Source organism: Oenanthe melanoleuca, chromosome 2 (assembly GCF_029582105.1).
Source record: "Oenanthe melanoleuca isolate GR-GAL-2019-014 chromosome 2, OMel1.0, whole genome shotgun sequence".
NCBI lineage: Eukaryota > Metazoa > Chordata > Aves > Passeriformes > Muscicapidae > Oenanthe > Oenanthe melanoleuca.
Genome location: NC_079335.1, coordinates 33,987,132 through 34,005,070, shown reverse-complemented (window position 1 = coordinate 34,005,070; position 17,939 = coordinate 33,987,132). Strand labels below are relative to the sequence as shown.

At 40.6% G+C, this 17,939-nt stretch overlaps 1 protein-coding gene across 2 annotated transcripts in view; it reads right to left on the bottom strand.

Annotated features, from left to right (window-relative positions):
* ARFGEF1 (ADP ribosylation factor guanine nucleotide exchange factor 1) overlaps positions 1-11,421 on the bottom strand; it is an 84,396-nt gene extending 72,975 nt beyond the window's left edge. For both annotated transcript variants that reach the window (XM_056486070.1, XM_056486071.1), the window contains exon 1: positions 10,346-11,421. In XM_056486070.1, coding sequence (XP_056342045.1) covers positions 10,346-10,469 — 124 coding nt within the window. In that variant the 5' untranslated portion in view covers positions 10,470-11,421. The remainder of the gene's footprint in view (positions 1-10,345) is intronic.
* Between the last annotated feature and the right edge of the window lie 6,518 nt (positions 11,422-17,939).

Genomic DNA, 17,939 nt, shown 5'->3' with positions numbered 1-17,939 from the left:
AATAATGATTGTTTACAAAACTCACAACTCATAGTTATATTTGATAGAGGAAATAGAAAAGGGTATCAATGAAGTATGGACTAAAGTTTATTTTTATGTCCGATATGCCCCCCAAAAAGGTTACAACTGTATCAAATTTGTAATTTTCACCCAAACAAAAATTTGAACTTGTATTACAAAAGCTCAAATTTTAAATCAGAAGTCCTGATATGAGCTCCTTTAAATTAAGCATTCAAGGTGCCTATGCTGTTACTGAAATCCTATTTCTTCATGAAGTGCTGATATAGGAAGCAGCTCACACTAAGATATTTGAAAGAACATAAGAAGTAAGAGTATAAGTATTATTGAAAGCTCCATTGTGACTGCCTTCAGTACAGCACATATGCATTAGTTATTAATACAATGAAATCTTAATTTTCCATGTTCTTTTATTTACACCAAATAATTTTTTTTAGAAGTTCAGACTGTATAAATTAAGACAATTACTCATAGGACAACTATTAGGCCACCACTACATGGTATTATTAACTCTACTGAAGTGTTATTAACCTTAACTCATGTTGCTAACCATGCTACAAGAAAGTGCTTATTTTACCACTGCTTACCAAGCTGTGAAGAATTTCAGGCATTCAGTTCCATATTTACCAGATCCACTGGATCCATAGTTCTAAATGTAGTATTATGAAAAAATGTACTTGCATTGACTATGCAAATTCTTTTTATTTAAAAACACAGGTTTTTTAACCATGTGTCCTAAAGTGCTCTTAAAGAACAAGAAGAGGCAAAAGATCAGTGAAAGAGAAAGTATAAGTAGTTATTGTTAAATAAAAACTGCTACAAACCACAGCAGTCAGTCAAAGAAATTGCCACCTGCCTCAAGCTCATCACTGAAAGGGCTGGACAGCAATTAAGGAGACAGCAGCTCCAGCTCTCATGTGATAAGAAGGTGAACAAGGAAATGGTCCAAGTAGTGCCTTTCCTTCAATATAAAATGCTGTTAATAACTTGAACACGGATTTTGTTCTGAGCAAGGCTCAGGGATGGAGGTCAAACTTAGGTGCAGAGAGGAAAAGGAGCTAAGATACAAACCTGAAGCTTCTCCAAACATCACTAACCACCAGAGACTATATATCCCACAGTGTTAGGTACAATTTTAAAGAAGCAAACTATTTCTCTTTACAGCAAGATTCTAAGCATTTAAGATTTATTTATATTCATAATCACACAAAATCAGGTTTCATGTCTTAAATCACAAATGGAGGACATACAAGTGTCTCATTTTGATGCAGGTGAAGAAAATTTTAATCACAATTCTCAGACACTCAGTTTTTATCCAGCTTTGAAACTTCCATGCAAAGGCAGCTATTCTATTCCAGCAATTTTACTTCAGGTTTCCATTTCAGAATAATGAAAATAATGGTTAATTCATTCCTATCCACTTTCCTACACTCCACACAAGACCCATGCCAGCATTCTTGCACACGTCACAGTCCATCGGCCAAATTATGCAAGTTAAGACTCTGCCTTTTCCAGCTTTCCTGTGTAGCAGAAAGAACTCTATGATTTTATGTTGCCTGCTGCACTCTCAGTCCAGGTAACAGTACCACATCCAGACACCATTAACACCTGCAAGGTCACTTCTCAGGCATGCAGCAGCGTGTTGGTTTTACACACAGCAGAACCACACCTTTGCAAAAAATATCCTCACTTAGAAGGGCATTCCCTTTAGCTTATTCTTACAACCTCCATTAATAGTACACTGCTCTGTGCAAGTATATCTGTCAATTTGCAGCACCTTTTGAAAACTAAAATGTGATGGGAAGCTACCAAAGAAATTACACCAGTGGCACACTACTTATTTTTAACTTACAGATTTGAAACTCTGAAAGCCTACCTCATGTTATTCAACTGGACAGCTGAGACTGTAGTATAAAATGCTGACTAATATCTTCAGTAAACCTTCAGTTTTGTCTCAATTTCAAAGTCTAAAAATATCTCTTCCCTCATTTCTCTCAAACTGCAAAGCTGCACACTGCAATGTTGAAGCATGTTGGTCATGCAAACCAACTGCAGTGCAAATTGACACCTGGGAATTACTTTAAGTGACTTCAAGTGAAAAAAAAAACCCAAAAAGTAAGAAACAACATACTCCTGGATCCAGCACTGGCTAAAGTATGTTCATGAGAAATATTTACAAACTTAATTACACCTTTATTTTTAACTGAAAAGTAGGAATAACATTACAAACCTGTTGAAATTATTAGAACAGCAAGTGCTAAAGGCAGTATGTGCAGAATTGGTATTATTAATGGATCCCTTTCTTGAAACTTATCTCCCTCTATGTTTGAGTAGACAAAAATAGAGAGCTTGAATAAACCCATTTATCTCAAGGGTAAGTAACTTCAATTAATTTCAAAATACAATTTTCTAATGTAAGAAATACATGAGATGAAGAAAAACCTGAAGAGCACTGAACAGCAGACATAAACCATTTGAACAGAAACAAGTACTAAACAGCATAACATCAGTAACTATGCAATCTTGTACCACATGAGTATACATGATAGAGTACCAGAAACAGATGGAGAGGAAAAAAAAAAATAAATTCAAATCTTCTGAAAGTCATTAGGAAAAAAAAGTCCAAAGCAATCATGTCCTAAATATCTTATTAAAAGATCTTTCGTTTTGGAAAAGTGCAGTTATGCTATTAAACTGTTTATACAATTCTAAAATAAAAAGTGTGGACTTAAGACAAAAAACTCATCCATGCATGACAAAACAGCTCTAAGTTGTGTAATATACAGAGTTAGTACAACCTCCCTATCCAAGCTTTTAAACTGTTCTTGACCACAGCACTGTAACAAGAACTCAGATTCCTCAAGACTACAAGTTATTTTAAAAGTTCCTGCCTCCCAACTGAAATCTTATAATCTAGTAACACATTTAAAACTTCAAATTAAAGAAAACCAGCAAACACCACCAAAACCAGAAACCCCTGAAGAAATCCAAGCAAAATCTCCAACACCAAGAAGAATACCTAAAAGCTACCAAGGGTAGTCTGGAAAGAAGCAACATGAAAAATAGGGTGGGGAAAACACCAAACCAGACCAACCAAACAAGAACCACAAAACAGCCCCTCACATCAAAATCTGTTAGTATTTATCAATTCAAATGAAATGTTATAAACCACTTTTCTACCAATTCGGCAATTTTTACTTCTAATCATTTGAAGTTAAGAATTGAAGAACATAATTACAGAAGACTAATAAGCAATAAAAATGCCTTAAAATTTATCTCCAAACTTTAAAACTGGTTGAGGACCTGCCTTCAAAAAAGAAACATTTTAAAATCTTTCCCAAATCCTTACTGATGGCCAATTTTGTTCTCACTGACATATGTATCAGTCACTCCATTCCTTTGACTGGAATCAACATTAAGGCAATACCTAGGTCATCCTTGTAACAATGCTGGCACAGTAGCAAATGTCTTCCAGTCCTTTGGAATTTTCTCAGTGTCCCAAGATTGATTAGAAATCAATAAGGGAATTGTGCCAGGTATTTCAAACTCTTGGGGCTTGACAAACTTATTTTTAGTGTTTCTCTACATATATAATGAAAATGGAAAATATAATATAATAAGTATCATCTATCTTATCCCTCAAAAACAGATTTTTTTTTTAACACTGCCCTGAATTCCATTACAGTATTTATAAATTATATAGGCTGGGGGCAGGAGGTGGTGGTAGTGTTTGGTAGGTTTGTGGTTTTGTGTTTTCTTCTTCATTTCAGGTTACCACATCAACTGCTTTTCAAAGAAACGCCAGCTACCATTTGTTCAATTATCCTTCTACAATAATCTCTTTCTATAAAATCCCACAGAAGCATTTTATGTTTTCCCTGGTTGTTTGGAGACCTCTTGTAAGTGATTTTTCTTAAAGGTCTGTTTTGCCAAGATATAACCTATAGTTTCTTCTACTGCTTACTTACAGGAAAGAACTACAGGCTGTGAACTATGCACAGAATACTTTTTGGTCTGTATGAATCTGACTAGCACAGCTACCACACATGATTTCTGTCTTTTAAACACATATAATAAAAGTTTGCCTTCTTTACAGATAAAAATTATAAAACTTCTTTCTCAGCTGTATTTCCATGATATCTCCCTCCTTCCTTGAAATCTGCAGAGCTGCTTCCCAAGTCCCTCCAGTCTACAAACCTCCACTGACAGTAGCTGTCTTTCACGGGCCAGACTATTTTTTCCCTGCAAACCACCAATTTACACATCACACTGGAAAACTTTCCAGCTGGATACAGAAAATCCAAAACTCTTTTCCCCTGCCTATTCAAGCCACTGATCTACCACTGGCTGCTGCAGAACAGAGTCATGGGCAAGTTTGCAGGTCTCGCTTCCCAAGCTCCTAGCAGCATACATTTAAAGTACAAACGAATCAGCAACCTGACAAAAGTATCAACACCAATAAAACCCCAAAAGTGACATCTAAGTTCCCCCAAAAAGACACGCCTTACTTATATTTGTAAGTCCATGATTTCACCTAGAATGTTTGCCAAGAACAAGAGAGACTGACTAGAGCACCAATGGTTGATGCTTCCCTGTTTATAAACACCATAAACACCAAAATCCTTCTTGGCAACTGCACAAGTTTACTGTTTAGAAAATCAAATCAAAACACTATCTGAATACTGACTTCTCTCTGAAGGTTTCTAGAAAAAGTCTGGAATGTACAACTGATGTCAACAGTTAATTTTTTTCATTTGTATATGAAGAAGATGTAAGAACAGAAACAGTTGTCATCCTGAATGAATGACAGTTGTTAGCTGGAAGCAAAAATCAAGAGAAAAGAGGAAAAGATTACAGCAGTTATACACTGGAAAAGAGTACAGGAAGAAAAATAAACTAGACCAAAGTCCCATAAGACAGTAAAGGTAATTCTCAAGAAACAGATATATTCTGGTCACAAGGCAACAACTTCTCATTTTAAGCTTCAAATTTCTAATTAAGGTTCTAAAATTTGCAGCAAAACACAGGTATTTAAAAGCTGTCCTGTGTCACAAAGATATGTTGAAGTCTTTCAAGATTAAATTTTAAAAGATCGTGAAAATCAATGTTCAAACTTTCAAATTATTAAAACCTTTAACCTAATGCATAAAGTCAAAGTTACCTAAAAGAAATATGATTTTCAATTTCCAAGACAAAACCCAAGTATTTGATATTCATCATTAACATTTTTCTGACCCAGATACAATCCATTCTGTTTTCTAGAAAAGTGTTTTTACATATACCCTGCCAACCATCCCCTTTCTCAAGAGATTAAATCTCATCAGCACTGCCTTTCTGTACAGCCAAGATCTGATTACATTTGAAAAAAAGATACCTAAACACACACAACTTTCCTTAAATTAGCCCCATAAATTCTACATAAATAGCACCTTACATATCAAATGCTGAAGGCAACCTGCAAAACAGTTTATAGGGTCAATCAAACCTTACTGTTACCAAGCCAAGTTTTACGTCTTCACAAAAGTAGATGAGATTTTAACCACACTGAAAGCCTGCTAGTTAAAGACCAAGATCAGTAAAGCAAGCAAAAGCAGCTGCAATTTTCAGGAGTTTAGGGTTTGGTTTTGTTTTGTTTTTCTTAAAAAGATACACATATCTTGGTTTTTACTAGCATGAAATCTTCATTTATCCTCCTTGGTTAAAAATAAATGTTTCAGAACGACAACTACAACCAGAAAAAAAAATAATTATGGACAATAAAGACTTGTATATTGTGAAAATAAATGCCTATAGCACATGAAGACAACACACAATATTGCAACACCAATCTCTTTGTATCCAGCAAAGAAAAGACTCTAAAAATTCTGACTTCTACTTTCTAAAAAAGGACACCTAGTTTTCATGAAAAACAGAAGGCAGCCTACCACTACCAGCACTATCCAAAATACAAACAGGAATTTAGCTCATCCACTTCTCCAGTAAAATTAACTTCAGTGCAGTAACACAACAATGGTCTTCAAAATGCGTTTTTAACTGTTCATTATAGTGTAGGAATGTATCTTCCAATGCACTCAGTTTCCAACACATATACATATTTCTGTGTTAAATATCTGTTAACCACATTCGTTCTCATGTATCATGATTGCTTGTATATGCAAAGGACACAAGATGAAACCAGGAAAGGCAAAAAGGGAGACAGGAAAATCTAAGGAGGTGAGATGCCATTTGCAGATCTGGTAAGGTGAGGACATAGCTGAGCCTTCACACCTCTGGGTTAGTTCTACTCCAAGCATTACTTGTTTTCAGAGAAACTAAGTGCTTAATTATAGCCCATCATCCTACATTACAGGTAAAGGCAGTACAAACTGAACAGAGATGATACTTTCACAGTGCATGAGACCTACATCATCCAGCAGGATCCCTGCATGACAGGCTAAAATAAACAATACAAGGAGCACTAAAGAACCTTTTAAGACTAACTTTTGGCCCTCTTCAGTTGGCAGTTCCAGAACACCAGGCAATACATGCACGCTGTTCTTTAAAAGTATGTACTAGGGACATATCCGTATAATTTCATATTACTTATGGAGTTTTATGGAAGAGTTGTTTGACTCCTGATTTGCAGATGAACTAGCAGACTTTATACAAGCAGGGCATTCTGGTTTGCCCAACTTAGTGCTCCGAAACTACCTTTTCAAGAAGACAAATCCATGCTCCAGATTTTGACACGAAGCACTAACAACTTTTGTTCAGTCTATTAACAACTTTATGTTCAGATGAGGATTTTTTCCCCCAAGACCTTTCACTGTCTATGCAAAAGCAGTATATTTACAGTAAGGTTTCCTAGACTGTAGCATGTCTGAAAAGCAATACAGAAACAGCAGTGGAGGTAACTCACTGGAAAAGGAGCTTCTAAATCTAATCCTTCTGACAGCTTGCTGCCTGATGCTTTCTGCAAGTGGACAATTTCAAGGAGAAACTCATTCCTTACACAGATTAAGAGCTGCTGCTACAAAAGTAAACAATACAAAATTCTAAATTAGCTGTACTTCATTAGGTGACTAAAGAAATCTTATGTTTTCACATAGAGAGAAAACCTCTCAGAAAGGACAATATTAAACTCAACTGTTCTGTATAAATCCAGATACAAACTGGTGAATCATCAAATATGAGATGCTACCAGTATCAGGCTTAATTTCATCCCTGTTAAAAAGTCAAAGAACATCTAAAACTCAGGTTGCACTACTTAATCCGTATTTTGCTTTCTTATCTTCTAATCACCAGAAAAATGGTCATACTAGAAGGACCTCATCTTAACACCTGTTCAGAGGTCAAACTGCCACAGCCTGGAATGTTGCAAGGTTTTTCTCCCTAAGATACACAAATTAAAAATACGTGATGTATAATGGAATGGAACAGATTTATAAGAAAATATATGGTGATTAAAATTACAAAGGGAGAGCTTAAAAGATTTTTAAAACACTGCTTATTAAATTGAATCTAAAAAGAAGAGCTACTATTAGTTAGCCTGTTGTTCAGGGATACTGTATTTCTGATCATTGCTTGTTTATCAAATACTTCAACAGTAGATCATTTTATACAAACAACATAAAACAATGTAAATAGTGGCTTTGGAGAAAGAAACAAAAAAAAGCCTGAATTAGTAACAACTATCAGTCAGACTATCTGACCTATTATTAGTAGTAAATAAAAAGCAACATTTTACTACAGTCATACAGTTGGAAAAAAGATCTAAATGGAGCACACAGATAGCTTCAGTGAAGACTAAGCAATTAAATATTCAGACTGAAAAAAAATGTTGATTTGGGAGATTTGGAAGTACTGCCATGATTTTTAAAAGCTATTTTTTATTTAGCTACCATTTAAAAAAATCCAATCCAACTGTAAAGTTAGACTTCGCCAGACTTAGCACCAAATTAAATTCAACTCTAAATTATAATTTTACTCATTTTTTATCATTAATGTTGCTGCTTTTCAAAACAAAGCAATTCCTCAGGAGTAATAAGTCCTTACCCCTTGCTTAACATGGCAAAGAAGCGGCCAGCTGAAGAGTAGTTGCAACAGATGAGGAGCTAAATGGACAGAGCACAACACATGCATCCTATTTCAAATATAGCTACAAAAATCATAGCTCAGCTTTAACAGCCAATGGTACTGTATGTGAAATATGGATGATAGGTACTTTTCTCCACAAATTTCCTTATAGACAGACATGAGCACTACTCTACACAGGAGTTACATATTGCCACTTCCAATCACGCACAAAACCAGACAATGGATCATGCTAAATTGCTAAATTTACAATCACCAGCTGTATTTTGCTGTGTTGTAACCACAACAAAAAAAATTAAATAAGCCTCTATAGTAAACCTCATGTCTGATATTTTTCAAGCTCACGAAGCCCCTGTATATATGTAATGTAGTACACACAACCTTGCATTTCTTCTTTCCTGCCTTAATTATTTTTATACCCACATCACGTTGTTTTCCCATTTAAGCTCCCATCAGATCCACAGAAGGATTCAATGAAGCTGTAGGATAGAAACCACCGGGATGTGTGCCTGTAGGACAGAAATCACTGGGGTGTGTCCTTGAGGGTCTCCTCACACAAATCAGTTTACATGACACAAGAGGCAGACTCTACCGTCTAGAGAGCTTGCTTTATAATCTGCAGAACACAATGGAGCCATGCTTGGAGGGATCTGGATGACACTTAAAATACTGAAATTAAGTACAGCAGAAACACAAGATTGATACCAGTGTCTAATTCTATGGATGACATACAGACTGGATAGAAATTCAGTTTAACAATAAAAACACATTTCTCTGTTTTATTTCTATCTTGAATGCACAGTCTAAAGTCAACAGAAGGACCAAAGGGTAATCTATTTAATCTCATCTGTATAAATAATAAGATTATTGTTAACCACTCTAGTGATATATGAAGAACGTTAGAAAAAAAATCTGTTTCTCATCAATTTTAATTAAGAAGAAATAAATAGGTGAAGAATGATTATTTCTGCCCCTCCCTTTGTCAGGATCTTTCACAGACAAAGAAATGAAGAAAAGGACTGTTTTTAAAAAAAAATATAAGCACTAACATACGAATTAACAGAATGACAAAAGAACAACTTCAAATTACTTATAATCATTTTTAGAATAAGCAGGTTTCAATTTAATGTTATCTCTTCAAACAAATCCATTTAAACAGACATTATTACCGTACAAAATCAATATAATTATCTCCAAAACAGAAACAATTACACTAGAAAGGAAGGGACATAATCCATTTACATACTACTTAAATGAAGCAGGTCTTTCAGTAAATATGTCAGTATTTTGCCACATAGGTTGAAGCCCCGCCTGTACTACTCATGTCAGAATCGTGAAGCCCACGTTGTCCTTTTAAGCTGCCTGTAATTGGATGCCCACATGTGCTTTGTACTACCCAGCACCGGTACTTCCCTCACGCTTCCAGATGAGGTGGCGCTGACACAGCTGCACTACAAACCCAACACCCCTCCTTCGGCCCGCAGCAGGCAAAAGATTCCCACATCTTGGGAATCCAGTAACATGGGGGCTGGACTAGATGATCTCCAGAGGCCCCTTCCAACCCTAACAACTCTGTGATTCTGTTGTCATCCGTGACCTCTCCAGCTCTGCCATGCATGAAGGAAACTCTTCCCCATCAGCTGTTTCTCCATCAGGAACGACTCGCCTAAGGCTCTCCCTCGCACATCTCCCGGACCATCCTCTCCCTCTGCAGCCCTCCTCCCGGCTCCAAAGGGCCACCAGCTCCAGACACGGCCTGGTGTCATTGTCTCTCGCTCTCCGCCACCCCCTCTTCCTCACCCGTCCCTCCTCCCTCACCGCTGCCTGTCACCTACTCCCTCCCCGCCGGCCGTCTGCTTCCAGGTCAGCTCAGCTCAGCTCCGTGTCTGCCTATTCATCCTGCGAGCGGGGAGGAGGAGGAGGAGGAGGGAAGGAGGAGGAGGAGAGCCCGGCGGGCGCCGCAGCGCCCTCGCCGCTGCTGTCAGCACGGGGCCGCTCCCGGCGAGGGGAGATGCTCGCCCGCAGCCCAGGGCGCCCACACCTCTGGGGGACTGTGCCCACGACCCAGACCTGTGCCACGGCTCAGCCCGCAGCTCCACCGCCCCAGGCCTTCCCTGCCGGGCAGCCCCTCTGCCTCATTCCCCCAGAAGCCCAACAACCCCCCCGCAACACAAACACGCACAAGCAAAGCGGGCCCCGAAGCGCACCCCGACCTCTGGCCGCCCCTTCCCTGCCCGCCCGGGCTGCGCCTCACCTAGTGCCACCTCGCAGGCTTTGCGCAGCTGGGAGTGATGCGCCTTCTTCACCTCCTTGTCGGCCAGGATCTTCTCCAGGGCCCGGGTTAGAAACATGTTTTTCGTCTTCTTCCCTTCATACATGGGCGCGATCAAGCCGTGAGGGAAGGAGAAGGAGGGTGGAGCGGGGAAGTGAGAGCGGGGCACCGGCCTCTCCCACCGGGAGTGCTGCCAGGGCCCGCGGCGGCCGCGGGGGAAGGGCTCCCTCGCAGGGCGTCCCGACACCCGCTCGGCGGCTCCCCTGGGGGAGGCTGGGGTGGGCCCGGGCGGCGCCGACAGCCAACCCCCGCGGCTGAGGGAAGACGGAGCCTTCTCCTCCCTTCTCCTCCCGCCCCCGATGCGTGTGTGCGCGGACGGCGCCCGTCAGTCCCCGAGCCGCCCCCGGCCCGCGCCCGCCTCCATCAGCACCGGCGGCGGCGGCCGCAGCAACAACCTGCCCTCGCCATGTTGGAAGGAAGCGACGTCAGGGCCGCAGCCGGAGCGGGAGGAAGCGGCGGCCGTGTCCCGGGAGGCAGGGCGGGCGGAGGGAAGCTGGCGGGCGGGGGGCACTCGCCTTCTGCCCGCCCCGCGGCCACGCTACAGGTGGAGCGGAGCCGCGGGAGGCAGCGGAGAGGGAGGCACAGAGATGGCCGCTGCCACCTGGGAGCTGGATGAGGAGGAGGGGCAGGGCTTCCCTTCCGGGCCACCGGCGCTGCGAGGTGGAGGAGGAGACGGAGGAAGAAGGCTCCCCCGGGATGCGCCACCTGCCCCTGAAGGGCGGGCTTCGCCGGGCTGGGGCAAGGGGCCTCCCTGGTGGAGGAGCTGCCCTCCTTCCACGGCGCCGCCTTCCCTGACGAGAAACGCCCGGAGTTCCGGCAGCGGGCAGAGCAACCCCCGGCACCGAGGGAGGGAGAAATGACGGGAGCGGTGCGTTGGGGCTCGGGAGGTGTCCGGGCTGCCCGGGCGCTCCCTCAGCCCCTCCCCTGCCCGCGCCTCCCCTCGGGCACGGAGCGGCGCCGCAGCTGCGGGTCCGTGCGGTGCCCTTCCTCTGTCGCCTGCATCCTCTGACTAAAGCGATGCCGTCCCGCGTTTCTTCCCACTGCACGTGCACTAGGAGTATAGAGCGTTGAAAAAAATAATAGAAAGCTCAGGTCCCTGCCTAACTGGTAAGCTGCATTTAATAGGGCCAGCTTTTGCACTCAGGAGTACCTGTACACCCATATTTAAAATCGAATTTTAACTGAATTCTGAAATTAAACTGAATTTTAACGCTAACTGAAGGCAGGTCTGGTTTAGAAAATTTTTACCTGATACAAAAAAAAATTCCTAAAAATCAATCTGGAAATGAAAGAGCAGAAGTTCTAGATGTACTTTTTAAGCAGAGTGGGACAAGGCTATAGCATCTGTGTGCAGAGAGCAAGGGATGGTTGTAGAAACCAGGGGGCATCTCTGTTCTCTGAGGACAGAGCCAGCACACTGCAAAGAGATTATCCCCAGCAAGCGTTTTCAGTCTGTTCTCTATTCCTGTGGTTCTGATGTATCAGGAGCACAACCTTCCGAAGTTAATCCTGATGCCTTCCTCATGGAGCATTCAGCAGACCTTCCCAGGCTTTCTTTATTCCTGTGGTCCTGCTGTATCAGTCAGGACCACAAGCTTTGGAAGTTAACCCCAACACCTTCCTCATGGAGCATTTGGGAGAGTTTGCCCAGGCTGTCGTGCCTTGTAAAGTGTTTATTTGAGCACCTGTTTCCTTATCTACAACAGAGCCATTGTAGCTGCATTAGTAAAGGTACAGTGATCTCAGCCCAATGAAGAGGCAGCTAATGTTGCCCAGTGTTGCTTAACCCAATTTCCCAAATGAGAAATTATGTGTGCCAAAGTGACTTGTTGCCTTACAGGATCTCTATGTGACTTTTTAAGGAACACACTGGACAGGGAATTCTGCTAAAGCTAGAGGTAAATGCAAGGCCTAACTGTTAGAGCAAAACACTTGTTCTGCTGAAATTGGTTCCAGCAGCTTTTTCTGGTCACTGGCTATTTTGCCACCCACCTGATAAACAATACAATCTGATTTCAGCATTATGACAGCTTTGTGAGTGAGTTAGAAGTCATATCACCAAGCACATTGATTCCTGAAAAAATGACTGTATTCAGATTTTGCTGATTTATTCAAAAGACTGTCTTCAGCAGCAAAATTGCTAAGCATACATTAATTACTTCTAGTAATTTTTTTAGGGAAAACCATTTGCCTCTTGGCTAAATCTATTTTTTTTTTTTTTTAATGCATACAGGTGCAAGTTCAAAAATGTCAAAATTACTTTGGTCTTTCAAAGATGCCTGCCAGTGACCACATGGCAAAAACTAAGAATTACCATGGCGTTCTTGCTGGTAGGTTTGCACAAATCATTTAAATCCAAATTCCCTTAGCCAAGTCAGAGCTTACAAGTGTTATTTAGCAAATGGAGTTTGCTATTGATTTTCACAGTCCATTTAGCTGAAATAGACTTGCAATATGAAGAAAAAGGGTATCCGCACGTAAAGAGCACTGAACACTGCAGTTATCTGTTTTGTTCATATTAATGTCTATTTTCGTATTCTGTACACAAGATAATTTTACATGTAAAATGTATTTTAGCTGAGCATTTAGAATTACTGCTGAAGCATCTGAAGATAAAGACCTGTCAAAAAGAGACTCAGTTCCAAGTCTTTCCTTTCTGCTCTAATATGAATGCTTATTTTAGTTTGGGTATTTTTTAATGTGGTTTGAATCTTCAAATTCTGTTCTCAATTTCAAACAACTGCTTCTCTGTTGACTCAATTTGTAACTTGGCACAGCTGATAATCTACATCTACATTCTAGTCACAAAGCAAACACTACCTAAACTCTGCAGCAGTCCAGAGCCTGCACTGAAGAGCCTGCTTCTGAAATTGCACAGGGAGATCTTATTGTAAATAACCAGTAGGTTAACATTCAGTTTCCTTCCCAAAGTGGAGTCAATAAGGATGAAAATCCCAGGGGAACTATTATATATATATTGGAGAGGAAAAGTCCCAGGCCCTCTTGTCATTAGGGACAAGATATGAATGGTGATCAGCTTGTGTGCTGAGTCCCAGTGCTTTGAATAAAGTCAGTTGTTTTAACAGCTTTATTTACTAGGTGAGCCAGCTACTAAAATATTGTTTGGTCAATTATAAAAAAAGTTATGGACTTTGAGGAGGCATTTTGAGGGAAGATTTTGTTTCAGAGATAACAGGAATGTGTTTAACTCTTTGCTGATTACTTTAAAAGCTAGTGGTATATCTCTAGTGAAAGGAGAATGAGAAAACTCATAAGAATGAAAAGGTGAAGGTTTAGAATATTTGTCTTATATGGATTCCTGACTAGAATCATTTAGGTTGGGAAAGACCTTTAGGGTCGTGGAACCTAACTGTAAAGCCAGCACTGCCAGGTGTCCACCATTAAACCATGTCCTTAAGTGCCCAGTGTCCTTAATGACTTTCCTGGGCAGCCTGTTCCAAAGCTTGACAACCCTTTTGTTGAAGAAATTTTTATTAATACCCAATCTAAACCTCCTTTGGAGCAACTTGAGGCCATTTTCTCTTTTCCTATCACTTGTTGCTTGGGAGAAAAGGCTGACACCCACCTGGTTGCAACTTCTTTTCAGGTAGTTGTAGAGAGTGATAAGGGCCTTCCTGAGCCTCCTTTTCTCCAGGCTGAACAATCACAGCTGTCTCAGCTGCTCCTCACCAAGACTTGTGCTTCAGACCCTTTACCAGGTCTCTTGCCCTTCTCTGGAGACACCAGCACCCCAATGCCTTTCTGTCTAGTGAGGGGCACGGAACTGAACACAGGGTTCAATGTGTGGCCTCACCAGTGCTGAGTACAGGGGGACATTTACTGCCTGGTCCTGCTGGCCATACTGCCATTGACCTTCTTGGCCACTCAGGCAGACACTGGCTTAAGTTCAGCTGCTGTTGACCAGCTCCCCCAGGTCCTTTTCCAATGGGCATCTTTCCAGCCATTCTTCCCCAAACCTGTAGCAGTGCATGGGATTGTTTTGACCCAAGGGCAGGATCTGGCAATTGGCTGTTACCTTGTTAAACCTCATACAGCTCATCTTGGCCCATTGATTCAGCCTGTCCAGAGCTGCAGAGCCTTCCTGCCCTCCAGGTGACCAACACTTCCACCCAACTCAGTGTCATCTGCAAAGTGACTGAGGGTACACTCAATCCCCCTGTCCAGATTGTTGATAAAGTTATTAAACAGGACTGGGCCCACTACCGATTGTGCCATATGACAGCAGTGCCTTGCTAAGAAATCCAAAACGCTTGTTGTATACAGTGATTCTAATGCCTGAATTGTTTTGGTTTCAGCATGCAGATCTTTGCTTTACTAGTAAGTTGTTTTGCTAGTAAATGTCTGACCAGAAGAAGAATTGTAGAAGAACCAGAAGAATTGTAATCCTCGTAGCTGTAGAGATTCCTATTTCCTATTTTCCTATTTCTTGCTGAAATCCGGAAGATGTGGAAAAGGACTGTTACTTGGTTTTTCTGCTCAAACTGCTAAGCCTGCTGACAACATAAGTTATAATAATTGTCCAGTCAAACCTGGGAAATGTTTTCTCTCCAGCCTAAAAGTAGCATGTAGTATGTATGCACTGAAGCACAAAACCATCACTGCTTTCTTGGGGCCTTAACATTTAAACATAGAGCAAAAAGTGTGTTTGAGAAACACTGCAAAGTTACTGTCTAGTACATTTTTATTTAGCAGTTAACTGGAATATTCCAGAAGCTATTTATATTGTTTAATATATTTAAACTGTTTTGAGTGAGTGTTAGATACTTGCTTAGTAAAAAACTGTAGAGAACTTTCCATGTGAGAGGGAACAATTAGCACTTGCTTCTGCTGGATTTATGTACCACAATTGTATGTAGTGCTTGTTTGAAAATGCTGATAAGCTAGGACTAGAAGCTTTGCTTAAAAGTCAGATGAGCAGTAAAAGGGAATAGTAAAAGAGCCGTTTCATGTTTAGAAAAAGCTGATGATTTTCAGCTGTTCTGCCTCCAAAGGGAACTGTTTCACTTGTGTGTGCTCCCATCCACTTTCTTGTGTTGGTCCAGATGTGCAGCTGTGCCATCAGTTAGTTCACCTGTGGTTCAGCCAAAAATCAGTTTTATAAGAAAGTTAGTTTTCTGTGAGATCGGTGAATTGATCAGACTTATCTGCACATTCTGTAAATCTTACACGAGAAAGGGAGTGGGGAATGTGGGTGATGAGGAGAACTGTTGCTCATGGTAGCTGTGACTGTCTTCTTAAATCATCTTGATGAGCTTTGAAACAGCACAGTGATAATTAGACTGTGATCACTTTAAAGTAGAATAAGACAGAACTGCTACTAGAAGATGCAATCCTTCCTGCTCCTACCTATATGTTTCTTACTTCCTTTGTCAGTGTAAGCATTTGTATTGCTGTGTGGTGAATTATGTACTGAATTATATTCAGAATTTAATTAGATTGAAATTAACTTGACAAGGAACAGACTATTTTGAATCAGATATATTTCATATCCCAATTCAGAAGTCAATCTCACAGATGTTTGTGTTAGCTCAGGGCAGTGGATAACACAAGAGCAGGAACACAGAAATAAGTAAGAAGAGGTCAGGCCTTTTTTTTTTTTTTTTTTTTTTTTTTAATTGGTTTCTGCCAACTTAAAGTATGGTTTAAACTACTACTACTTTTTATATAAGTTTTCTTGATTGTTTCCATGGTGCAAGAGAGCACTCAGCCCTGTGTGTATATGTAACCCCATGTATAGGATGGATGGGTCCATAGATAGGACTAGTGTATTCCTGCCACTGCATGTGAACCTTTAGTGATGGTGGCTCACTTGTCACTTTCTTTAGATCCAGTATAGTACTTTGCATCTGTTCCCATCCTGTTTTCATGTACCAGATGCAGATAATCAGTGCGTGATGGATCAGAGTCCAGATGGATCTGACAGAAGGAACCTGGAACAGGAGAGAAGCTGTGATTATGTTCTCAGCTTCAGGCACCTTGGTGGACATGCTTCCCAGATTCTTGCTGAGTGCATAAGCTTTAACATGTCTGCTGGTGGTCTTGGTTGTGTAATACTGAGGCACAAACCAAGCATTCCTCTCAGTCCCTTTATGGACACATAGGGCTGCTACCATTGTAAAAATAGGTGAAGCATAATCCAGAATGTTCAGTTGTATCCATTACACAAAGGATCACAGTCTGTCAACCAAACTGCAAGAGATACACTCACCATAAATGTACTTTAATATTTTAAGAGGTTTATTTGTTGTTTTGGGCTTTTTTTTTTTACATAAGTTCTGGAGCTTTAGAGCTCAGTTTGTTCCTAGAGTGAGTATTCTAACAGGTTGCAGTATATCCACTGTTGCACTGAATGAGAAAAAAGCCAAGTGTTTGTCAGCAGAAGGAATATGCACCAGTAGGTAGGTTTGTTCCAAACATTAGTACAAAAGCATGCAGCACCCTGGAGTGACCAGTAAGGAAATAAACATCCATCACTGCAAGGAGGCTCTTTCAAGGTGACAAATTCATACCTTAAAGTTAAAAAGTACAGACTCTTGCTGTATTGAAATACATTCCTGATACTACATTTAAGTGAGGAAACATAGTCCTAGCAAAGCATTCCATTTGTCAGTGTGTGACATGTAGGAAAAATGTCAGAGAGCAGTGAAGAAAAAATCCCACCTCTTGTGGTTGGTGGAATAGTTTTGAATTGTGGCTGAAAACTGTGAGAAGACATCAAAGGCTCCGGGCTGTAGCTTGAATTTACGTGCTGGAAGTGATACCAGTGCATTTGATGGAATATTTTCTATATGGAACTTTTTCTAGTTCCTTTTTCTGTGGGAATACATTTTCTTCTAGCCTACCAACAATTTTCAACTTGTTCTTTCTTCTGCATGTTGCTCCTGCTAACAGATGAATAATTCAATTCCTAGCTTCCACAGCACCTCAGCATATTGTTCCCTAATATTGTGAATGAGGAATATAAGTATCTATCTTACAGACAGAAGGAAATGCATTTTTAAAAAATTGGTCATACAGGTTTTTAAGAAGTTTCTTCAGTGGTTTTCCAAACTTAGTGCCTGACTATGTATGTACTAGCCCTAACTGTTTGAAAAGGTGATTTTCTGGGATGCTGTTGAAGGAGAGGGTGCTTTTTGGGAAACATCATAATGAATAGCACATAAGCAACCTGAACTAGGAACCTACTATGCAGTTATTGCTGTGTGTGAGACTATGCAAATGCAAAGGTAAATTCAAGCCAGTAGTGACTCCTTCATGATGTCAAATATTTGTCTCTAAATGCCAAGAATATAAAACTCTGGCAATTTCTTGAGAACCTTTGCACTGCAAAAGAAGACATTTGGACAATTTATGGCACAGCTAGCAGTAAGATCCACTGATTTGTTGCTTCTCCCAGCCAACTCCAGAAGATAAAATTGTTAGGGAGCTATTATTGGATTCTAAGGAGAACTATTGAAGAGGAGGAAACCACAACATAGTTACCCTTTTTCCATAG